Here is a 21,148-nt window from a genome sequence, read left to right on the forward strand (position 1 = left end):
AGTACTTTTTATTGGGCGCTTTTAATATGACACACATCATACTGAGTACTCTTTGTGGCTATCCTTATTTAATATTTTCAATAAAACTACAAAGTATGCATTACAGGAGAAGAAAATGAGATCTAAGAAGTTAAATGACCACAAGTCCACAAAACTAGTTAGTGTTGGAGATAGAAATCAGACCCAGACCCTCCGACTTCAAACACAATGCATTTATTCATTGTGTTTTAAAAGCCCCAAGTACAAGTATAATCATGAGTATACATAAAACAGATGAACTCATGGTAAATCACATTTGGCTTAAATAAATGGACCAGCCATTTCATAATCTACTTATTTCTGTAGTTGATAAATCTAGCTCCTTAAAATTATGTCAACATAAATATTTACATAGGTGGACAAATAAGCCAGTTCATGTAAATTTCTCCAAGGGCTAATGTGATATTAATAATAAATTTTAGCATACTTTGATCACTTGCAATATGCAAAGTAGTGTTCTCAGCACTTTAACTCAAAGAAAAAAAATTCTCCCCTGAACCATATTACACAGGTGCTATTAGAATCTTTATTTTACAGATAAAAACTAAATTCATAGAGGTTAACTTCCCAAAAATGATAGGTGTATATTACCCTCATGTTCCCTTCTCTTCAGATACCATTTGCCTGAACGCTATTTTTACTTATTTTCACATGCTTAGAGCATCAGAAATACATAACTAAATCTTAGAATCATTATATATAGTGATGTCAATAATGCACAAATAATTATCATAAAAATGCAATAAACTAAATAGAAAATAGAAAAAATCTAAGAAAATGAATTTAAATTATAACAAATAGGTAGTTGTTTAATTTTTAAGGTCTTTTTGAAATATAAATGTATTTCAAAGTTTTTTAAATTAAATATTTTAATTTAAATTGAAAAAATATGAGAAATGGCATTAGCTGTTAAAATTGCTTTTAAAGTTTAAAATAATACCTTTTTTAAAGATATGTAAAAATGTCTTACCTCCAGCATCTAGCCCATGCCTGATATATTGTAAAAATTTAGTATTTGTTGATTTAAATTTAAACCAGCAGGTTTATATATCATGGTATTATAGTAGTTAATTAATGGAGATCAGTAGCACTTCTTATAACTCTACAGTTATTTTGTTTTGTAACAATGCTGATACTTCCACTCTTGATTCAAAATCCCATCTTTTTTTCTAAATATTTTAGCAAGTTTCTTATTGTGAGAGATGTGTACACAATTACTTTTATTAAATTACAATTCAGAATAAAGATAATTATCTTTATCACGTGGAAAATATATAGATATTTTAATTAAATCAAGGAAAATAAGATTATGTAAAGGAATTATAAGAAAATAAAAGTATCGGTACCATAAAATAGTTCTTATATACTTGATTAGGGGTAAGTTAGTATGAACAAATTTTAAAGGCATTTTTCAGTCATTTTTATATATAGTCATGATGTAAAAGTTCTCTGAATAGATTAACAGGATAGTAGTCAAAAATGTTTTCTTTAAACTGTAGTGATGAAGGTAAAATATTCAATTCATTGGTGGTAATAATTAACAGTACTGGGTATGGAAGTGGTAGAAGATGATAAATATGCTCCATTAATGCTTTATTCAAAAAATACATAGATATATTTATGTATCCTCAAAGAAAGACAACAGAAACAGCCTGTATGAGCACGCTGAAACCAATTTCAAGTTGACAAGCCAGGAAAATGCATTTCTGTGTGTGTAGTTGTTACACCATTCTTTATATCCGAAGTGCTTAGCTCTTCTTCTGTTCCCAAAGGACTATTAATAGCATACCCCCAGTACTGGAGCTTAGCAGTTTAAGGACATGTTTTTAAAACTGAATCACACAAAAGTGGGCATAGATATAGACGAAGTTATATAATAAACATAGTGGATCTTCCTGAATTGTCAACTTATCCTACAACAAAAATAATCGTATTGTGGACACGGAATTAAATAATATATACAAACATTTTTCACAGTAAAACATTTTTATTAAAATTTGTGCTTTTATTAGAACACTTTCATGTAGTGTTAGAAGTACCCATTCATTCACTTCTGTTGATAGGGGTATGTTATATGGAAAAGTTTAACAAGCACTGGCTTAAGGTGTTGGACTTCCCAGAGGCTCTTGAAGATTCCTCAGTGATAGTCCCTGGAAAAATTAAGAACTACTTCCTCAGTACTCCTATGGCATTTCTCTCATATCTATCAATTCCAAAGTAATTTTTTTATAATTCATTAACCTGAACTTTTCTAATAGGCTAAGAGGGGAACTTGGTTATTTCTTCTCCAGCATTTAGCACCATACCAAATTTATAGTGAGCACTCAATAAAATGTGTTGTCTATATTAGAAATCCTTTATAACACACAAAGAAGCTAATCTAACTGCAGAATTTCTTCTCTTATGAATAGGATAAAATAAATAGTTTTGAGCTAGATCTGTTGAATTATACTCTATGGAAAGTCTGTTATCCTTGCCCATTGCCCTCATCTCAAATTTCCCTGAATTTTAATTATGCTTCCCAGCTTTCCTCTTTTGCAAAACTTATTCACCAGAGCCTTTATTGTTAGAAGACAAATGAGTTAATTCACACAAGTGTGGCTGCTTGGCAACTTTAATATCCATAGCAATATTGTTTTTTAGTAAAAGGCACTGGATTTTCTTAAGGAATTATTGCTTAAAAGTTTCTTGTGTCAGGTAGAGAAAAATCCAGGCTTTAGAAATTATTAGGAAATTATTTTTTTCTTTCAACTCCTGCCCTGACTCTTTTGTGACTCTTTTATGTAGGCAAACTCTATTGCTATATTTACTCACATCTTAGTTCATGCATCCAAAAATTGATTAAAAGTTTCCCATGTCTGACACAATGGCAGAGACTCAGAAAGCGTTAAGTGTAGTCTCTGCGTTTTCAGGGCTTACAATCCAGTTGAGCAGATCAAGGAATAATAGCTAGCATTCACTGAGCACTTACTATATACCAGTCACTCTATCATGTGGAAATTACTTATTTACTCCTTATCACAAATGTTTATGGAAGGTGTTATACCACAACAGAGGAAACTGAAGCACTGAGAAGTCTCATAAGACGTGGAGCCAGAAATGAATCTCATGCTGACTCTGGAGCCTCTGTTTTTAATCAGTGTCTTCTACTACCTTTGTGGATGCATAAGATAATATTCTCTCCACTGCATCTGTGGCTCTGGGACTCTTTCTAGTCACAACTTTAAGAATGTGATAAAAGATTTACAAAGCCTCAATAGATGCAAATGTTCTACACCATTTCTAGAAATTTATGTGTAACTCTGAAGCGTATTAATGAATCTCAGGACATAAACCCCAGACTGACTAGACTAGTACAATAACATTAGACAACATGGGAATCCAACACATCACAACCATGAAGGGTGCCATTGAACCAGTAGCCACATTCAGATCCTACCAGAAGCCATGGCCCCCCGCCCAAACTCCATTGCTATAGAAAATAAAGAAAGAAAGAGAGGCAGATAGGTTTGAAGCAAAGTTTCTAGAATATTCACATGCTTTAAGCAACTAGACATTTATGGACTACAAAGATTTTAAATATGACAACCATTTGGGTTACACAGTTACATATGTTTGTAGAAGGAATCTAAATAACCAATGTAGTCCTTCATGAGAAAATACTGAAAGAATGAAATACAACTTTATTGCAGAAAAGAGTAAGATATAAATCAATGCTTATTCATGGCTTTCTTTCCATTAGATTTTCCTGAAATTATCATGCATGTAATCACATTTTTTCACTAATTTCTACATGATAAGCACAGAATTTTTCAGTAGTTTATGAAAGCATCTTTCTTCAGAACTCAATAATTAACAGTGGTGCTTTGTCTTCAATCTGCAAGTGAGATACCTTTCATAAACTTGAATCTGATACCCAGTTCAAACTGTCGAACTAAAATGTGAAGCCATTGATTCCTATCCTTTTTTTTTCATTATCACTCCCACTAAGAAACTTTTAGACCTTTTTCTCCCCTAATTGCTCCCCATGAAATTTTAATATTTCAGATATTCTCTATACCTGTTTATGTACTGTACGGCTATCTTGGGCTTTATAAATTTAAAAACTAAGAATTTTTCTGTCCCTGAATACAAATTTTTACCACGTAGGTGGCAATATCACCCCCTTTGAGAATGTATGTGGTAAATAATAAATTTCTATAAAAGCAAATTTTATCTAACAATACTTTTTTTGGTAAATCACCATGTGAGTACTTCTTATTTCTCAAACACTATATTAACCCTTGAAAATAAAAAGGCTAGAAAGTTAATATCTTTTGTAGCTAGAATTAAAATGGAAAAGAGATAAGATCAATATCTGTAGAAACAATCCTTAAATTGTCTAGGATTATTTTGAGGTCCTACAGCTATATGGGTAGAAAGCTAAAGAAATACCCTTATTTCTACTATTGTGATTGAGTTTAGCCTCTGTTAGTGTGGCATGGGAAAAATGTGATAGAATCAAACTCATGTTTTGTTTTATAACTGTTTAACTTGTATGTTTCTTAGATTAATTTTTTCTGTAAAAGAATGGATCTTTTTTTATATGTGTTTACAGTGTATATAACTAACAATTAAAAATGAAAATATAGTTTATCAAACCACAAATATATGTAATAATTTGAAACATTATTATTATAGTACAAGAGATATTTATTTTAAATAAATTAATTATAGGACTAATGCTTTTAGTTAAGAGTAGGATCAGATAAAAAATTGATAGATCAATTGATAGATCAATAGATTGATTGATGAATGGATAGATGGATGGATGGACAGATCAATAGATAAGTGAATAGATATATATGTACATATAACAGTCATTCATTTTCTTTTGTAGCTTCTCTCTGGTCAAATAATCCTGGCACAATTAGGATTTTTTCCAATCAAGTTACTGCCACTTTTCTTATACAATCTGTTGAAAATGATTATATTGGCTTTAATGCAACATACACTGCATTTAACAGCAAAGTGCTTAATAGTAAGTATTGTTTATTCCTTAGCCTTTGAATCTTCAGGTGCTTTAATACTGTAATGGAATTTTAAAAGTAGCAGGACCTAATATTTTAGAACAGGGTCACTATCTGTTTCATTATGCAGGTTCTTTAATGAGTATCTCTTATGTATACCTTTCTCCAGTTGATACTTGCAAAGAAATGAGAAATTAGAAAACAGCTCACATTCTTCAAAACAATCAAATAACCAATTTGAGAAAAATTATAAATCAATAGGAAAATTAAACTTTTATATACTGCAAGTATTCAAAGCTTAAGAAATTAGCATAAAACTAATTCTGAGAATGTTCCACATCAACCTAATTTTGACCAGAGTATTAAATTTAGTAAATAAATAGGGGGAGAAAAAAATTTGGGACAAAGTTTATGTGGGTAAGCCAACAGAGGTAAGATATAAAAATTAAAGAACAAGATGCTTGTCTTTGCTGAAGCCCTAAAGGGGTACAGGAAACATAAGAACACAGTTGGCAACAAAATGATGTGGGTTTTTTTTTTAACTAAATGGAATTAAACAATTAAAATGAATTTAAAAAATGATTTTGTGCATGCCACTTAATTATAAACTGTGTGAATTTACGTTATTTTCAATTCAATCTATTATAATTAGTCATATTGTTGACTACATTTGAAATATTTTATTATTTTTTTAATTTACAGATTATGAGAAAATCAACTGTAATTTTGAAGATGGCTTTTGTTTCTGGATCCAGGATCTAAATGATGACAATGAGTGGGAAAGGATTCAGGGAAACACCTTTCCTCCCTCTACTGGTCCAAATTTTGATCACACTTTTGGCAATGATTCAGGTATAATTCATATTTAATTCATAAACTAAAAGAAAAGTGTCATGCGCTGTTCTATAGTTCCAGACATGCAGGCCCAGCGGCCACGGCCCACAGGGCCAGCTGCTCCACAACATGTGGGATCTTCCCGGACCGGGGCACGAACCCGCGTCCCCTGCATCGGCAGGCGGACTCTCAACCACTGCACCACCAGGGAAGCCCCAGATTTTCTTTTTTTTTGATCATGGACTAATAAATGAATTTAAATGAAAACGGTAATCAAGTAGGCAAGTAAGAGTATTTCAAGAAATATATTTTTTACCCTATATATTCATGAAATGTTGAAAAGTACACAGAGGCCGTTAGAGACAAAGAGACTTGGGTTGTCACCCTAGATTTGCCACTTATTATTAACTAAGGGGACTTGTGGGAGGTAAATAACTGTTCTGAACTTTGGTCTACTCTGCCTTAATTTCCATTTTCTGATTGTTCATTACTAGTGTATAGAAATGCAACTGATTTTATATGTTGATCTTGTACCCTGCAGCCTTGCTGAAACTGTTTATTAACTCTATTAGTTTTTTAAGAATTCTTTAGAATTTTCAATAGATCAAGATCATACCATTTTGAAATACAGATAAAAAGGCAGGTTTACTTCTTCTGATAAGCTTTCTTAGTCCGTCAGGGCTTCCATAACTAAATACCACAGACTGGTTATCCTAAACAATCAATATTTATTTTTCAAAGTTCTGGAGACTGGAAGTCTGAGGTCAGGATGCAAGCATGGTATGGTTCCGATGAGAGCCCTCCTTTGGTTCATGGACACCAGCCTCCTTACTGTAATCTCACATAACAGAGAGAGAGAACATAAGAGAGAGCTCTCTCCTGTCTCTTCTTATAAGATCACTTATATTGACACCATCATGGGGCCTCCACATTCATGACCTAATTATATCCCAAAGGACCTATCTCCAATATCATCACATTGGGGTTTAGGATTTCAACGTATGGGGTGGGGGGGGACAACCATTCAGTCCATAGCAGAAAAACTATGGAAGAGCTGATTCTAAAGCATGGTCCCAAGGGAAAAGTGGTGTTTTTGTAGGTATATTTTTCACATGAGTGGGATATTAGAAATGGATTTCAGGTGGAGACATTAACATTGAGACAATAAAATTTGAGAAGACCAGAACTTATTGGGAATTATCAGGAGATAAGGAACTCATAGTGAGAAGACCAACCACGTAAACCTTGGAAGCATGTATTCATAATACTAAATACAATCTAATTACAAATCTAGAAGTAATATGGATCTTACAAAGTAAGGAAAAGGACAGAATAGAAATTCATACATTTAGATAATTTTCTTAGACAAAATCTATCCTATAGTATCTCTTTTTACCAATGAGAATTCAATTCAATTCAAAGAACACATATTAAAACCTCTCTCTAACCAGGTATGGTTCTAGGCATTGAGGACACAGATCACACATCACCATTTCTACAAAGTCTTTCTGGAGCCTCCAAGTTAAAATCTTCCTTTCTGTTAAACATCAAAGCACCTCTTTTGTTTTTCCTATCACATGGCCTTATATCTGCTTACTTATTTGTTTCTTTCCAACACAGTATTCTCTTCAGGAACAAGAACATTGTCTTTTTCATCTTTGAATTGCTAGTGTATTCTCAGTGCCTGAATCTAACATGTAAAATTATTTTTAAATATATGGATGAATGTCTATAACTTTTATTCAGTAAGTCATTTCTAAATAAGTGATTGACTACATGAAATTGCTTATAACATAATAATAGCTTGAGCACATATGCATTGTAATTTATTATTAATAGCCCCTTATATTACAAAGATCAATATCCTTGTTTTTATAACCTGAAAAGTAAATGGCTTGAGTTAATGTCAATTGTGAATGACATCTAGTAAGGGTACATTAAAAAGTTATTTTTTTCATGGTAGAAATGTATCTGAGTAATCCTGATTCCTTAGAAAATACATCCTCAGAATAATAAAATACAGTTCATCATACTACTTCAAATTGAAAGTATTTCTTAACAAAATGTGCCTAATTTTAATCTATTTCCCTACGAAATCATTGAAAGTTCCTCTCAGTGTGTTTATTCATTCCTTTATTTAAGAATTATTTTTTGAAGCCAGGCCTTATTCAAGGCCTCAGAATGTATCTGTGAATATAAAAAAAGATTTTCTGCTCTCGTGGAACACATATTTTAGCAAAGAAAAACAGAAAATAAGCAATATGCATAACAAGTCATTACATTTTGGGGGTCTGTTTAATGTGAATGAGTACTCTGGGAAAATACAGAGCTTAGTAAGGTCAGTGAGGAGGGCAGGTGTTAAGGTGCTTTTGCAAATTAAAATAGAGTCATCACTTCGGGTCTCATTGAAATAGTAAGTGACATTTGAATCAAAACTTCCAAGGAATGGAAGGAATTAGCCATATAGATTATTCCAGACAGAGGAAACAAGCAGAGTAAAGCTTCTAAAGGGAGTGTGCCTGACGTGCTTGAAGAAAGGCCAGGAAACCAGCATGGCTGAAATGGAATCAATAGGGACAGTAGGGCCTAGATAATAACAGGTCTTCCATGGTTTTGGCTTTTTCCCCAGTGAAATTAGGAACTATTGAAGTTTAAGTGTAGGAATGAGAGAATTCACACTGGCTGGTAGAATATTTTATGGCAGGGCAAGGTGTTGTCAGAGAGACCAGTGAAAGGCTATCACCTAATCCAGAAAAGAGGCCATGGGACTCTCAGATATGGTGAGAAGAGGTCAGATTCTGGATATAATCTGAAAGTAAAGTTAACAGGATCCTGCTAAACTCGTTACTAGTGTGGACCTATAGACAAAAAATGTGCACTGCATAGATGGCCAATCTCATTAGACCTACATGTTTAATACTGAAAATTATGACATGTATCATCTCATACATAATTTTTCTCTTTTGAATAAGTGATTTCCAGAACCTGATCCTCTATGGATAAATTAGTAATCTCCACAGCTGAAGACTAACCCCAAGTGATAATCACCCAACCCTCTAAAGAATCCTGACCTAAAACAGTCAAATAATTTGACCAATTTTTTTCCTTAACTTTAATAAAAAAAAAAATGTCTCTACCACACTTGGACAAGGGTAGTTAGAGGAAAGTGCAGAAAGCATTTATATCTACTGACTATGGCAGATAGCTTTTACGTAGCTGAAATCTTTGACGTTCAAATTATCATTTTCTCCTTTTATGTCATCATAATAAGAGATAAAAATAATTCCACTGATATTTGAACACTATAAGTACGTTACAGGAGAAAAATGGTTTCAGCTTGCCAACAGATTAAATAACGAAAGAAATAAAATGAAACTGACCAAAGTGAAAGAGGTTGAATGTCAGGTAGAGGTTTTAAATAGTTGGGTTGGAAATGGAGTCTCAGGAGAAAGTCGTGTAGCAGGAGTTATTTAAAATGAGATGAGTTAGAGCAGTTCAGAGCCCACCAGAGGCAGCACTGTAATGAGAATGGATGAGAGGCCTTAATAGGTCCTTTCCACCTCTCATACCAGTGATTTCATAACCTACCAGTCATTCCCCCACAAGGGGCATTTTTCTTCCAGCCTGCTTTTTTATGTGTCAGAACATTCTGCCTCTGAGATGGAAGGGAATTAAATCTCTCCCGCTGTTCCTCTTACCCATGAAGGTTTTTTTAGTTTTTTACCTTCACTTTAAATCACAGGAAAGTCTCTATGAAACAGATAAACTTTGAATTAACATTGCTTTAGGGAAGAACATCCAAGTCCCTTAACTTTCTGAGTCCTTCTGAAGAAGTTTCTCCTAGTGGAGCACCGACTCCTGAATCTCTGTTTTTTCAATGCTCAGTTTCTCTGTACTTCTCAGAAACAAAGGGAATTGGCGGAGACGGTGGCCCTGATACAGGGCAGCATCTTGGGATGCTCAGCAGTGGCCTGTTTTTTCAGAACGTTCAGGGAAAATGAGGTTAGTAACATGTGAAAACTTAAGAAATGGAAGAGTCACAAAAGAGCTAGTGGAGCCAAAGAAAACATTTTTTATTGGCCTTTCTTGGTGAAATCATAATTTTTCTAACACCTGGGGGCTAGCATAGCGTAGTAGTAAAGATCATTAAAATAGAGACCCTGATATCATAGCTAGGTTTAAATTTGAGCTCTGCCATTTAGACAAGTTATCTATCTACTATCTCAGTTCCTTCATCTGGAAAGTGGGTCAATGATAATAGAACCTGACTTTGGAGGCATGTTATGAACATTAAATTAGTATGTTGGAAAAAAAACTTAGGAAAATACCTGGCATATGAAAAATGCTTTATAAATGTTAGGTATTATAACTATTTTCTTTTCATGCCGCAGATTTTTTATCTGAACCATGATACAAAGCTCATAACATCACGATACCTTAATTGGACAGAAAACCCCAAGTTTATTACTGTTTAATGGGTAAACAGTAAATTCAAAATATTTCTAATTATAACTAATTGATTGTGAACATGGCCAAACATAAATAGGAGCATGATGTGTGTTTAAGTTATATAATTGCTGCTAACTAGAAATATTTCTGAATAGCGTAGCCATTTCAGTACTTATTCATGGCATTCAGTGGCATTTTAATTATTTCCTCTAGAACTATACTCTAAGCAACTCAAAAGGGACTTGGAGTTGGACATTTAGAGAGTCGATTCTGGAATATGTCTTCTGTATCTATACTACTTTTTATTGGGTTGAATAATTGAACACTAACTACATGGCTAAAATAAGTACTCATGAAATATCACAACAATATACAAAGTGTGAGTAGTATGTTAATACTATAAAATATTAAATACACATTCATTTCTATTTTACCTTTTGTAATCTAAATCCAATGATGTGCATATATTACATTTAGTAAGATATTTGATGATGATTTCACCTTGATAAAATACTCATTCTGAATAATTTTTGCCTCATTGATCTAAATATGCATTGATATATCTATTGGCAGTTCTATTAGCATTTTTCTTTGTGTCTTGTCCTTACTCCACATGCTATAAATAAACGGGTCTGAATTTTATACATAGCATTGACTATAAAAATTTCTATATAAAACGTTTGTGGTTCAAAGGATACCATCAGAAAATTTTTAAAATAACCCACAGAATGGGATAAACTATTAGAAAGTTTTATGTTTTGATCAAATATTTGAAAATCATATTCCCTGGTGAGGGAATTTTATCCAGAATATAGAAAGAACTCTCAAAACTCAATAATAGAGACAAATAATGGCCAAAGGATTTGAACACTTCTCCAAAGAAGATATATGAATGGCCAATGACATAAAAGGATTCTGAACATCATTAAATTAAACATCATTAAATTAGTCATTAGGTACATACAAATCAAAACTACAATTTGTTACTTTTCACATCTACTAAGACGGCTATAATCAAAAAAACAGACAATAACAAGGGTTACCTCATATTCATATACTACTGGTGGGAATGTAAAATGGTGTGGTCACTCTGGAAAACAGTCTTGTAGTTCCTTGAAAGGTTAAACATAGAGTTTAACATTATTAATACAGTTAAATACATGACCCTGCAATTCTACTCCCCAGTACATACTCAAGAGAAATGAAAATGAGCATCTTCATAAAAACAAGTTGATAGCAGCATTACTCAAAATATCCAGAAAAGCAGAAACAACTTAAATGTCCTCTACCTGGTGAATGGATAAATTTTACAATGTGATATATGCCTACAATGGAATATTATCCTGCCATAAAAGGTAATGAAGCACTAGTACATTAGAACCTGGAGGAACCTTGAAAACACTAACTAAATAAAAGAAGTCATTCACAAAAGACCATATGTTGCATGGTTTCATTTACACGAACTCTTCAGAATAGGCAAGTCTACAGGTTTAGATTAGTAGATTAGTGGCTGCAAGAGGCTGGAAGAAGGGTGACAGGAATGGGGAGTGCCTGCAATTGGGCATGGGTTTCTTTTTGGAATTATGAAAATGTCCTAAAAAAACCACTTCTGTTTGAAATCACAAGAGAGAAGATGATTGCTTTCAAATAATCACTAAATTTCAGCATTTCATAAAAAATTACATTCCAATAAAATTAAATTTATACAATATTTCATTTGCTTTACATCATATTCGGTTTCATGATTCCTGCTTTCTGTCATAATACATGAGCTGCAGACTAAAAATAAAAAAATTAAATCTGTCTAAGGAAACGTTCAAGAGATCTCATCCCAACAACTCTTCCCACACTTCAGATGACTCAAATCATTGGATGCAAGAATGAATTCCAGACCAGAAAGCACTTTATGCAGTGGCTTGAGCTACTTAGAAAGCTCTTATGTGGATTAGCATGTTTCCTGCTCCTCTGTGATCTAACTAGTTATCATTCAAAGGAATATGGAAGATAAGACCGTTGTAAAATCAGGTCACTTCTTATTTAGAGAAACACAGTATAGGCGATGGAATAAAAAACTGACCTTCTTTGAAACACTTAACTTTGCCTTCGAATTTGTACTTAACTAGTTGCCTATATCATGCGTTAGTCCACTAGCATAACTTAATATCTTAATGGACTGATTGTTTCTAAAGGAGTGAATTAATCAAAACATCTAATAAATTGGAATTAAAGTGGTATTTGGACATAATAATATGATGAAACAGTCACGTGGACTCATAGTAACTCAGACTTTGATATATCCTTCCAATTCAAGGCTATTGGGAAGTCCAGAGTTGAGAAGTGATTTTCTTAAATAACAATTGGTTATGGAAGCTGTCTTCTGGCTTCCAGTCCATTGTCCTTTCCACTGTACCTAAATACATTTCCTTATATTTTCATCTTAAAGTTGTGCTTTCCTGCTTATGAATGATATAGCTCACACAACAAATATGCTAATAGTTAAGTGAAGTAAACAATTTTTGTTGTTTTTACAGGATTTTACATTTCCACCCCAACTGGACCAGGAGGGAGACGAGAAAGAGTAGGACTTTTAAGTCTCCTTTTAGACCCCACTTTGGAACCAGTCTGCCTTAGTTTCTGGTATGTTATAAACACATATTAAGTAACATCTTATTTAATGAGTAACGTTGCCAGGCTCAAATTTTACTAAGGTGTTGTCCCAAGTTTTAATGTATTAGTCATTACTTTTCCAGCTGATAAAGTAGCAAAATACTGGGAAACTCCCTCCTTTTCTCTAGCAACTCCCTCATCCAAGATAAAAGGGGGTATTTGAGTTTAGAAGGGTTTAGAAGAACCCTAAAATATATATATTCTAATGTTGTAGGAATCCATTCATTTTTGCTTGCTTCCAAACTAGGTATTATATGTATGGTGAAAATGTCTATAAACTAAGCATTAATATCAGCAGTGACCAAAACATGGAGAAGACAATTTTCCAAAAGGAAGGAAATTATGGAGAAAATTGGAACTATGGACAAGTAACATTAAATGAGACAGTGGAATTTAAGGTTGGCAAAACGCTTTATAATCATGTATTTGTATTATAAAAATGGTGGTACAATTACAGTTTATGGTGATATGGTGAAAAAATTAATTTACTTTCTGGGTATAGCCAAGTCACCCTACTTTCCTAATCTTCCTCCTTTATTATCTTTGAGTGCCTCTATTTTCAATTATTCATTGACTTATTAAAAACCATTTACTGAGGAACGATTTACTACATGAAAGTACTACTTATAATGAGCCATAAAAGTCATAGAAACTTTGAAGGATATTTCAGCTTTCTTCAGCAACTTTCTAGCACAAGCCAACCGTGTTTTCCTATGTCCCCTGCCTAACTAGGTCTTGCAACTTTTCACATACACCACCTAGATTAGCCCTGCACTTTTCTAGGGAATCATCTTTTCCTGTTAGAACATCCATCCCACCAGAATCCATCCACCCTGCCCCACTTAATCGCATATCTTTCCTTTAGAAACAAATTCTATGAGCCGTCTCATTGGGAAGTCTCTGATCATTTATTTTACGTTAGGGTGAATTAATTTTTCATGTAACAGCTTCTCGTGTTTTTTCCTAAGGGTGTTTGCAAGTAAAATGTAGGATAGGGGCTTCCATGGTGGCGCAGTGGTTCAGAATCTGCCTGCCAATGCAGGGGACACGGGTTCAAGCCTTATCTGGGAAGATCCCACATGCCCAGGAGCAATTAAGCCCATGCACTACAACTATGGAGCCTGCACTCTAGAGCCTGCAAGCCACAACTATTGAAGCCCACACACCTAGACCCTGTGCTCCACAACAAGAGAAGCCACCCAATGAGAAGCCCACGCATCACAAGGAAGAGTAGCCCCCGCTCGCCACAACTAGAGAAAGCCTGTGTGCAGGAATGAAGACCCAATGTAGCCAAAAATTAATAAATTAATTTAAAAAAATAAAATGTAGGCTAATACAGGCTAATCGTTTGACCAAATTAACAATGTTTTAGTTGGGTAATTTCAGACAAGAGAATATAACTTTCAGAAGATATATATTTGGACAGACACCATCATCAGTGAAGTTTCAGTGCTTTCCTGTGACTTGAAAAAAGGCAGGAGATAATCAATGACCCTCATCTGTATTCCTCCCATCTTTCTTTTTTTCTTCCTTTCCTTTTTCCTTATCCTCTTTCTTCTGATTCTATACTTCTGTGACGTTTTCTTCTCCACCTTTGTTTTCTGATAATTCAAGGAAGGGTTAAGGAAAATGGAACATGAAGGAACAAAGAGATGGCAGAATCAGGGAGCTAAGTATTTTAGTGACCAAATCTGGCTCAACTCACCAAGCGTTTCTTAAAAGTAATTAAAAGGGGGCTTCCCTGGTGGCGCAGTTGTTGAGAGTCCGCCTGTCAATGCAGGGGACATGGGTTCGTGCCCCGATCCGCGAAGATCCCACATACTACGGAGCGGCTGGGCCCGTGAGCCATGGCCGCTGAGCCTGCGCGTCCGGAGCCTGTGCTCCGCAACGGGAAAGGCCACAACAGTGAGAGGCCCGCATACCGCAAAAAAAAAAAAAAGTAATAAAACTGCATCCACTTTTTCAAAGTTAGTTCATCAGGCAGTGTGAGAGCACCAAGTTCTACAGATATTTGCACGTTGGCTTTGCCACTTTGTTGTGAAATCTTGAACAAGTTACTTTAGTATCTTTGACATTCTGCTTGTGCATACATAAAAGGGAGAGGACAATTATTTGGAACAGTGTCTATCATGAAGTAGGTGGAATGAATGAACAAATGAGTGAATGGATGACTGTACATTAGTGTTGGGAAAAGTAAAAGAGATAATGTATACAATGTGCCTTGCACAGTAATTAGCATATCAGGTATTCAGTTTATGTCTTTCCTTTCCCAGACAGGAGAGGATTCAGGAAAGTCCAGTTAAAAATACCCACTGTTCTTAAGAACCTAATATGTTTCATCTGACCACTGGACATTTCTCCCAAGTCTGAGTTGGTGTCCTCTGAGCATCACCCTCACAATATATCCCACACCAGCTTCCTGGGTAAAAACTATGACCAGTACCAGCTGTCCCTGAACAACTATATCATACTCATATTTTCTCTTGTTTCCTTCTTCTCTCATTTAAATTATCTAATCAGTGTGTCTTCTCTTCAAGATTGTATGCTCTAAGAAGGCAGACAGCTACTCGGATTTTTAATATTGTTAGGGAACGAACCTAGAATAAGATTGATCTCCCCTGCCAGATGATGTGTATATGTGACGGAGTGGAATGGAGTATGACAATATCACGAAAGAAAGAGCTAGAGACAGAAACTGTGACAATGTTGCCTAACAAAGAAAGAAGACACTAGTGAAAATTTAGACTAGTATGAGCACATAATAGGAAGCTGGGCTCAGCTGAAGGACACTGAAAAGCAATATTTCACTTTGCGATAACTTGTCCACATTTACTTGGGCATGGCAGTATTGATTCTCCAGAGAATACTGGGCCACAAGAAGAATCAATGAGAAAAGATTAAAGCAGAATTGTTTTATGTGCCTCTATGAATTATAGGTTGCTTTTAATGCATTTAAAAACCAGTTCCTGAGTGATATAGCATTGGATGACATTAGCCTAACACATGGGATTTGCAATGTGAGTCTTTATCCAGAACCAACTTTGGTCCCAACTCCTCTGCCAGCACTTCCTAGTAAGTAACCTTAACATGTATTTTTCCTAATTATGTTATTACTATTTTCAGGTAGATCTCTCTCTGACTTACATTTTTATTATCTTTCCCTAGTATTATTATTTTCACTGAAAATCAAAACCTTTAAAATATAAGTAAAATGGATACTAGTAAAATATTACATATTATATAAAAATTCACAATGAAATTACTTTGTTATGCATCATGTTTATGATAATTTTACTAAATTTTCATTTTTGATAATAATCAAAGTGCTTATTTCTATTTTGTTTTCAACTTAATACAAACTAATGCTGTATTAGCCATGTAGCATGGCCTATAGTCTTTTGGGAAGAAGTCTTAAGATTCTCATAGCCTTCTTATGAGAGTGACATTAAAATCTCAAGAGGAGTTTACTTAAGGCTGAAACTCACCAAGCCTATTTTCAGAATAATTTAACAATAATGATTCGGTCTGGACTTTGAATATACCTAGATCACACAAAAGATTTTTGTCCTGTCATGGTGCCTTTTTGTAAGGCCTTGCAAGAGCAATGCCCAGGATTTCCAATGTGCTATGGAATCTTTTATCTCAAAGGAACAAAACGGAGCCTGTATCTACCTGTGCTCTTAAATTTGAAACATGACATTTCAGAAGCAAAAGGTACATTATCAACCATCTTATTAGGCCAAAGGAGACAATAACTTCATACCACTTTCAGACTATGGGATCTGACCAAAATAAACAAACAAATGAAATGTGTGTGTGTGTGTGTGTAGTGATAAATGATATGAAACAATCATTACCTATTGTCCCTCTATTGGGATGTTTTCACTACATTGTAGTTTTGATGCAAAAACATCCCTTTTGTTTTTGGATTATGGTGGTAGGAAGCTCATCTAGCTGTACAGCTTTGCTTGTGTTGAACCTCATAGATGTTTTTGTTTTATCATAAAACACAACACTTTTTCCATTTCCCCTTTTGTGCCAAGCACACTTGAAATTCTAACCATATTCACATCAGCAAATCAGGCGGCAACCTATCCAAATTTGATTTTACTTCAAAAATTATATATTTTTATGCTTCTAATTTTGTTGTTGTTTGTTTGTTTGTTTGGCGGTACGCGGGCCTCACTGTTGTGGCCTCTCCCGTTGCGGAGCACAGGTTCCGGACGCGCAGGCTCAGTGGCCATGGCTCACGGGCCAAGCCGCTCCGCGGCATGTGGGATCTTCCTGGACGGGGGCACGAACCCGTGTCACCTGCGTCGGCAGGCGGACTCTCAACCACTGCGCCACCTATGCTTCTAATCTTTAAGTTAAACAAAAACTGACTTTTCAGATGAGTGTGTTTAACAACTCAAAAGCTTTAAAGACAAATGACTGGCATTTGAGAATGTATGACAAATGAGGAGGAGAGTAATCACATTGTCATACTTGTCCCATGCCACCATATTGAATGTGCACTTACATCCCACCAAAAGGCTAATTTATACTTACCATCATGTGTATTAACATGTTTAGATGCATGTATGAGTTATACATATATTCCTCAATATTTCAAGCATTCATTCGAATTTTATAAATATCTGCTACATACAAAGCACTGCACAAGAAATGTAAGATGTAGCAATAACCATTGATACATGAAATAATATATAATATTAATGAATTAACAAACTAATAAATATTAAAAGCAATATATAACTATGTGCCCCTAAAAGTAGTAAATGAGAGGATTAAGTGATAGAAGACTTTGGAGAAGAGAGTGTGAGCTGGAAAAACCTTCAAGGAAGCATTCAGTTTAAGAGAGAATGACACTCAAAATTGAAACAAAAACAGGAAATTACCATGCATTCCCACAGAATTGTGACAAGAAGTTTTCTTGACACCAAATTCTGGATCTAATTCACCTTTGCTTCACTGGTGTCTGACTGATTCTTAACATTGCATAAATAGATCATCAACAAATACTATTAGGTATAAACTTATCCTCTCTCATTGTCTTTCCCTCTCTATTTTGGCTGTATGTTCTAAACATTTTTGCCAAACAAAATTCTGATACCAGAACTAAAGCTTGGAAATAATGGTGGGGCTAGGGATGGATAAAATACCACATGAACACAATAATTTGGGCTTCACAGTGTTGTTTAAAAATAATTGTCTCGGCCTTCCCTGGTGGCGCAGTGGTTGGGAGGTCGCCTGTTGATGCAGGGGACGTGGGTTCGTGCCCCGGTCCGGGAGGATCCCACATGCCGCAGAGTGGCTGGGCCCATGAGCCATGGCCGCTGGACCTGCGCGTCCGGAGCCTGTGCTCCGCGGTGGGAGAGGCCACAGAAGTGAGAGGCCCGCGTACCGCCAAAAAAAGAATAATAATAATTGTCTCACTTCATTTTGTATGTGTCCCACTCCCTTCCTGTCTGTTATATGAAACATTTTCATGCAAAATATTATAATCATTAAAATCACTGCTGGTTTGATAAATAATTGCTATAGATACCAAATATTAGCAACATCTTGCTATTTTGATATTGCAATCATTTAATAAAACAGATTGTCTTGGGCTTCCCTGGTGGTGCAGTGGTTGGGGGTCCACCTGCCGATGCAGGAGACACGGGTTCGTGCCCCGGTCCGGGGGGATCCCACATGCCGCGGAGCGGCTGGGCCCTTGGGCCATGGCCGCTGAGCCTGCGCGTCCGGAGCCTGTGCTCCGCGACGGGAGAGGCCACAACAGTGAGAGGCCCGCATACCAAAATAAAAAAATAAAGTTAAAAAAAAAGAAAAACAAAAAACAGATTGTCTTCATAATCCTTTCTGCCAGCATGTTCTACTCATCAATAAGTGGTCAAGAAGAAAAAATTTTACAGGTGAAAGTAACATAGTTTCATAGGCTCAATATCTTAAAAGTAGCAAAATCTCATCACTGTATAAAATAGAAAATTTGAGATAACTTTCATATGTAAAGTCATACATATATAAAGAAAACTTTAAATATGATTTTTCATATTAGAAATGTATCTGTCTAACCCACACAGTCCTCCTATCTCTTCCAATCAGAAAGAGAAAAATATAATACCTCAATGTCAAGGAAGCATGATATGCCTGCATATTTTTACAATAGGGAAATTATAACGGTAGAATAACCCATCTGATTTTAAAATATAAACTTTAGAATTTTCCCAGAGTGTATTTGTTCCAGGTTCCAAATGGTTCACTTCAGGGCAATATTTAGCACAGCAGAAAATGCTAATTACCATCAAATGCATTCTGAACAATTTCATTCTAATGCCCTTTGCAATTGGTTCAGCGAAACTCTTACCTGAGCAAAACTTTTCTGGTTCCAGATCACTGATTTGTTTAAGCAGAAACAAAGGGAAACCATGGTTGACTGGCTAATAGTCTTTTCTTTGGTTCTTATAGAGCATTTAAATAAGAAAATAATCAAGTAACTGACGAGCTAAGGCCATTTTTCTCTGTTGTTCCTAGGGATCCAGGTTGTGTTTTGTTTGGGGAAATGTAAGTTCAGTTTTCATAACTGCAGGGCTTTTTCCATCATGTGATTTTAATCACTTGCTGCTGCATCAGCTCTATGATTTTTGCCCTGTGACATTGGCACAAATAATTTAAATGTGGGGATTGTATTGAGAACATTTTTAAAAAGTAAACATTCCATTACACAAATATAATGCCAATTTGCAACACAATTGGAATGCTTCATGACAAGCACCTACTAAATAGAATAGGTATATACAAAAAGAAATCAACCTTTCAGCACCTGGCTTATTTCTGGGCTGTTAAAACTAGTTACGGAAAAAAAATAAAAGGATAAGCTAGTTTTAACTATTGTAATAGTCACTCTATTTCTATAGTTTCACTCTATTTGGCCATTATTAGGCCACTTTCCATTTCCAAAAGCAAAATAAAAGTTAATTTGGAAAGTTTATAGGCTTGATATTATACTTAGAGCTAAATGATCTTTAACTTTAGTTATTCATGTAAAAATGAATCAGTACCAATTTAACGCTCATGTAATTGATGGTCATGTAGAGCTGCTTGCCTTTTATATCATTAGTATGATTTGATACCCTTAGCAAATTCCAAATTAACTGCCCTCATATGCTCCTACATCAGTATGTTTTTGGCTACTCTTGTTTTCATCTTTCTACCTTCAAAACAGCTTATTTATTAGATCTATTATTGGCTAGATGGCTAGTGATTATAAATAAAATGTAAACCACAGGGAATATAAATTTGAACTTTATTGCCACAAATTTAATAAAAACATTTGTATCGTAGCTGGTCACTATAACCTGTTAATGGAAATATAAATTTTGACAAACTGAACCCCAAAATTTCTTTTTATATTACCACTTAAACTTTTAAAATTGTTGTGTCTGTAATACTTTAGGACTTGTTATCTATTACTATGATTATTTTTAAAAAACTGCTGATTTTGAAAATTAGCCACTTTTAACATATTCAAACATCAATGTGCGGTAGTATTTCTTAAACTGCACCTATTATTTCCCTCACATAAGCGTAGCAATCAGGCACTTCCCTGGCGGTCCAGTGGTTGAGACTTCGCCTTCCAATGCAGGGGAGTGTGGAAGACTCAACAAAGACTTTAAATTTGGTCCACATTAAAAAAAAACCTTAAAAAAAAAAGTAGCAATCAGAAACCTACTTTTATCATCCTTATTTCTTGCTTTAAATATCTTGTCATAAATAACTTTAATTTGAACCCTTTTACTGTAAGTGAAAGCTGGACTCTCCTTTTTTTCACCCTTCAGTAAATGCCTCCACATTGACACATATATCATTTATGTCAGAGGTTTAAGCATGGATTAAAAATGACATGCCTCGAGGAAAATATCTATTCCTGACAGCCATTTTGCAAAATACTGCATATTATTTACATATTGCATGTCATGAAGATTCCTACTGGCATAGTAAGAAATTAATCAAAATACAAATCTTTGAGAGAACAGCTCTAAGAAAAAGAACAATGGTAGAATTTAACAACTGTAATTGAAGAGTTCCCTGTATCAGGCAAACTATTTAACTCTCATTCTGTGGGTGGAGATGGTTTATTAAATGACACA

General features: G+C 34.7%; 1 protein-coding gene across 2 annotated transcripts in view; it reads left to right on the forward strand.

Annotated features, from left to right (window-relative positions):
- TMPRSS15 (transmembrane serine protease 15) overlaps positions 1 to 21,148 on the forward strand; it is a 130,651-nt gene that overhangs the window by 44,393 nt on the left and 65,110 nt on the right. For both annotated transcript variants that reach the window (XM_070045390.1, XM_030877793.2), the window contains 5 exons: positions 4,919 to 5,059; positions 5,751 to 5,900; positions 12,863 to 12,968; positions 13,246 to 13,396; positions 15,935 to 16,070. In XM_070045390.1, the coding sequence (XP_069901491.1) occupies positions 4,919 to 5,059; positions 5,751 to 5,900; positions 12,863 to 12,968; positions 13,246 to 13,396; positions 15,935 to 16,070 (684 nt within the window). The remainder of the gene's footprint in view (positions 1 to 4,918; positions 5,060 to 5,750; positions 5,901 to 12,862; positions 12,969 to 13,245; positions 13,397 to 15,934; positions 16,071 to 21,148) is intronic.

Source organism: Globicephala melas, chromosome 4 (genome assembly GCF_963455315.2).
Source record: "Globicephala melas chromosome 4, mGloMel1.2, whole genome shotgun sequence".
Taxonomy (NCBI): Eukaryota; Metazoa; Chordata; class Mammalia; order Artiodactyla; family Delphinidae; genus Globicephala; species Globicephala melas.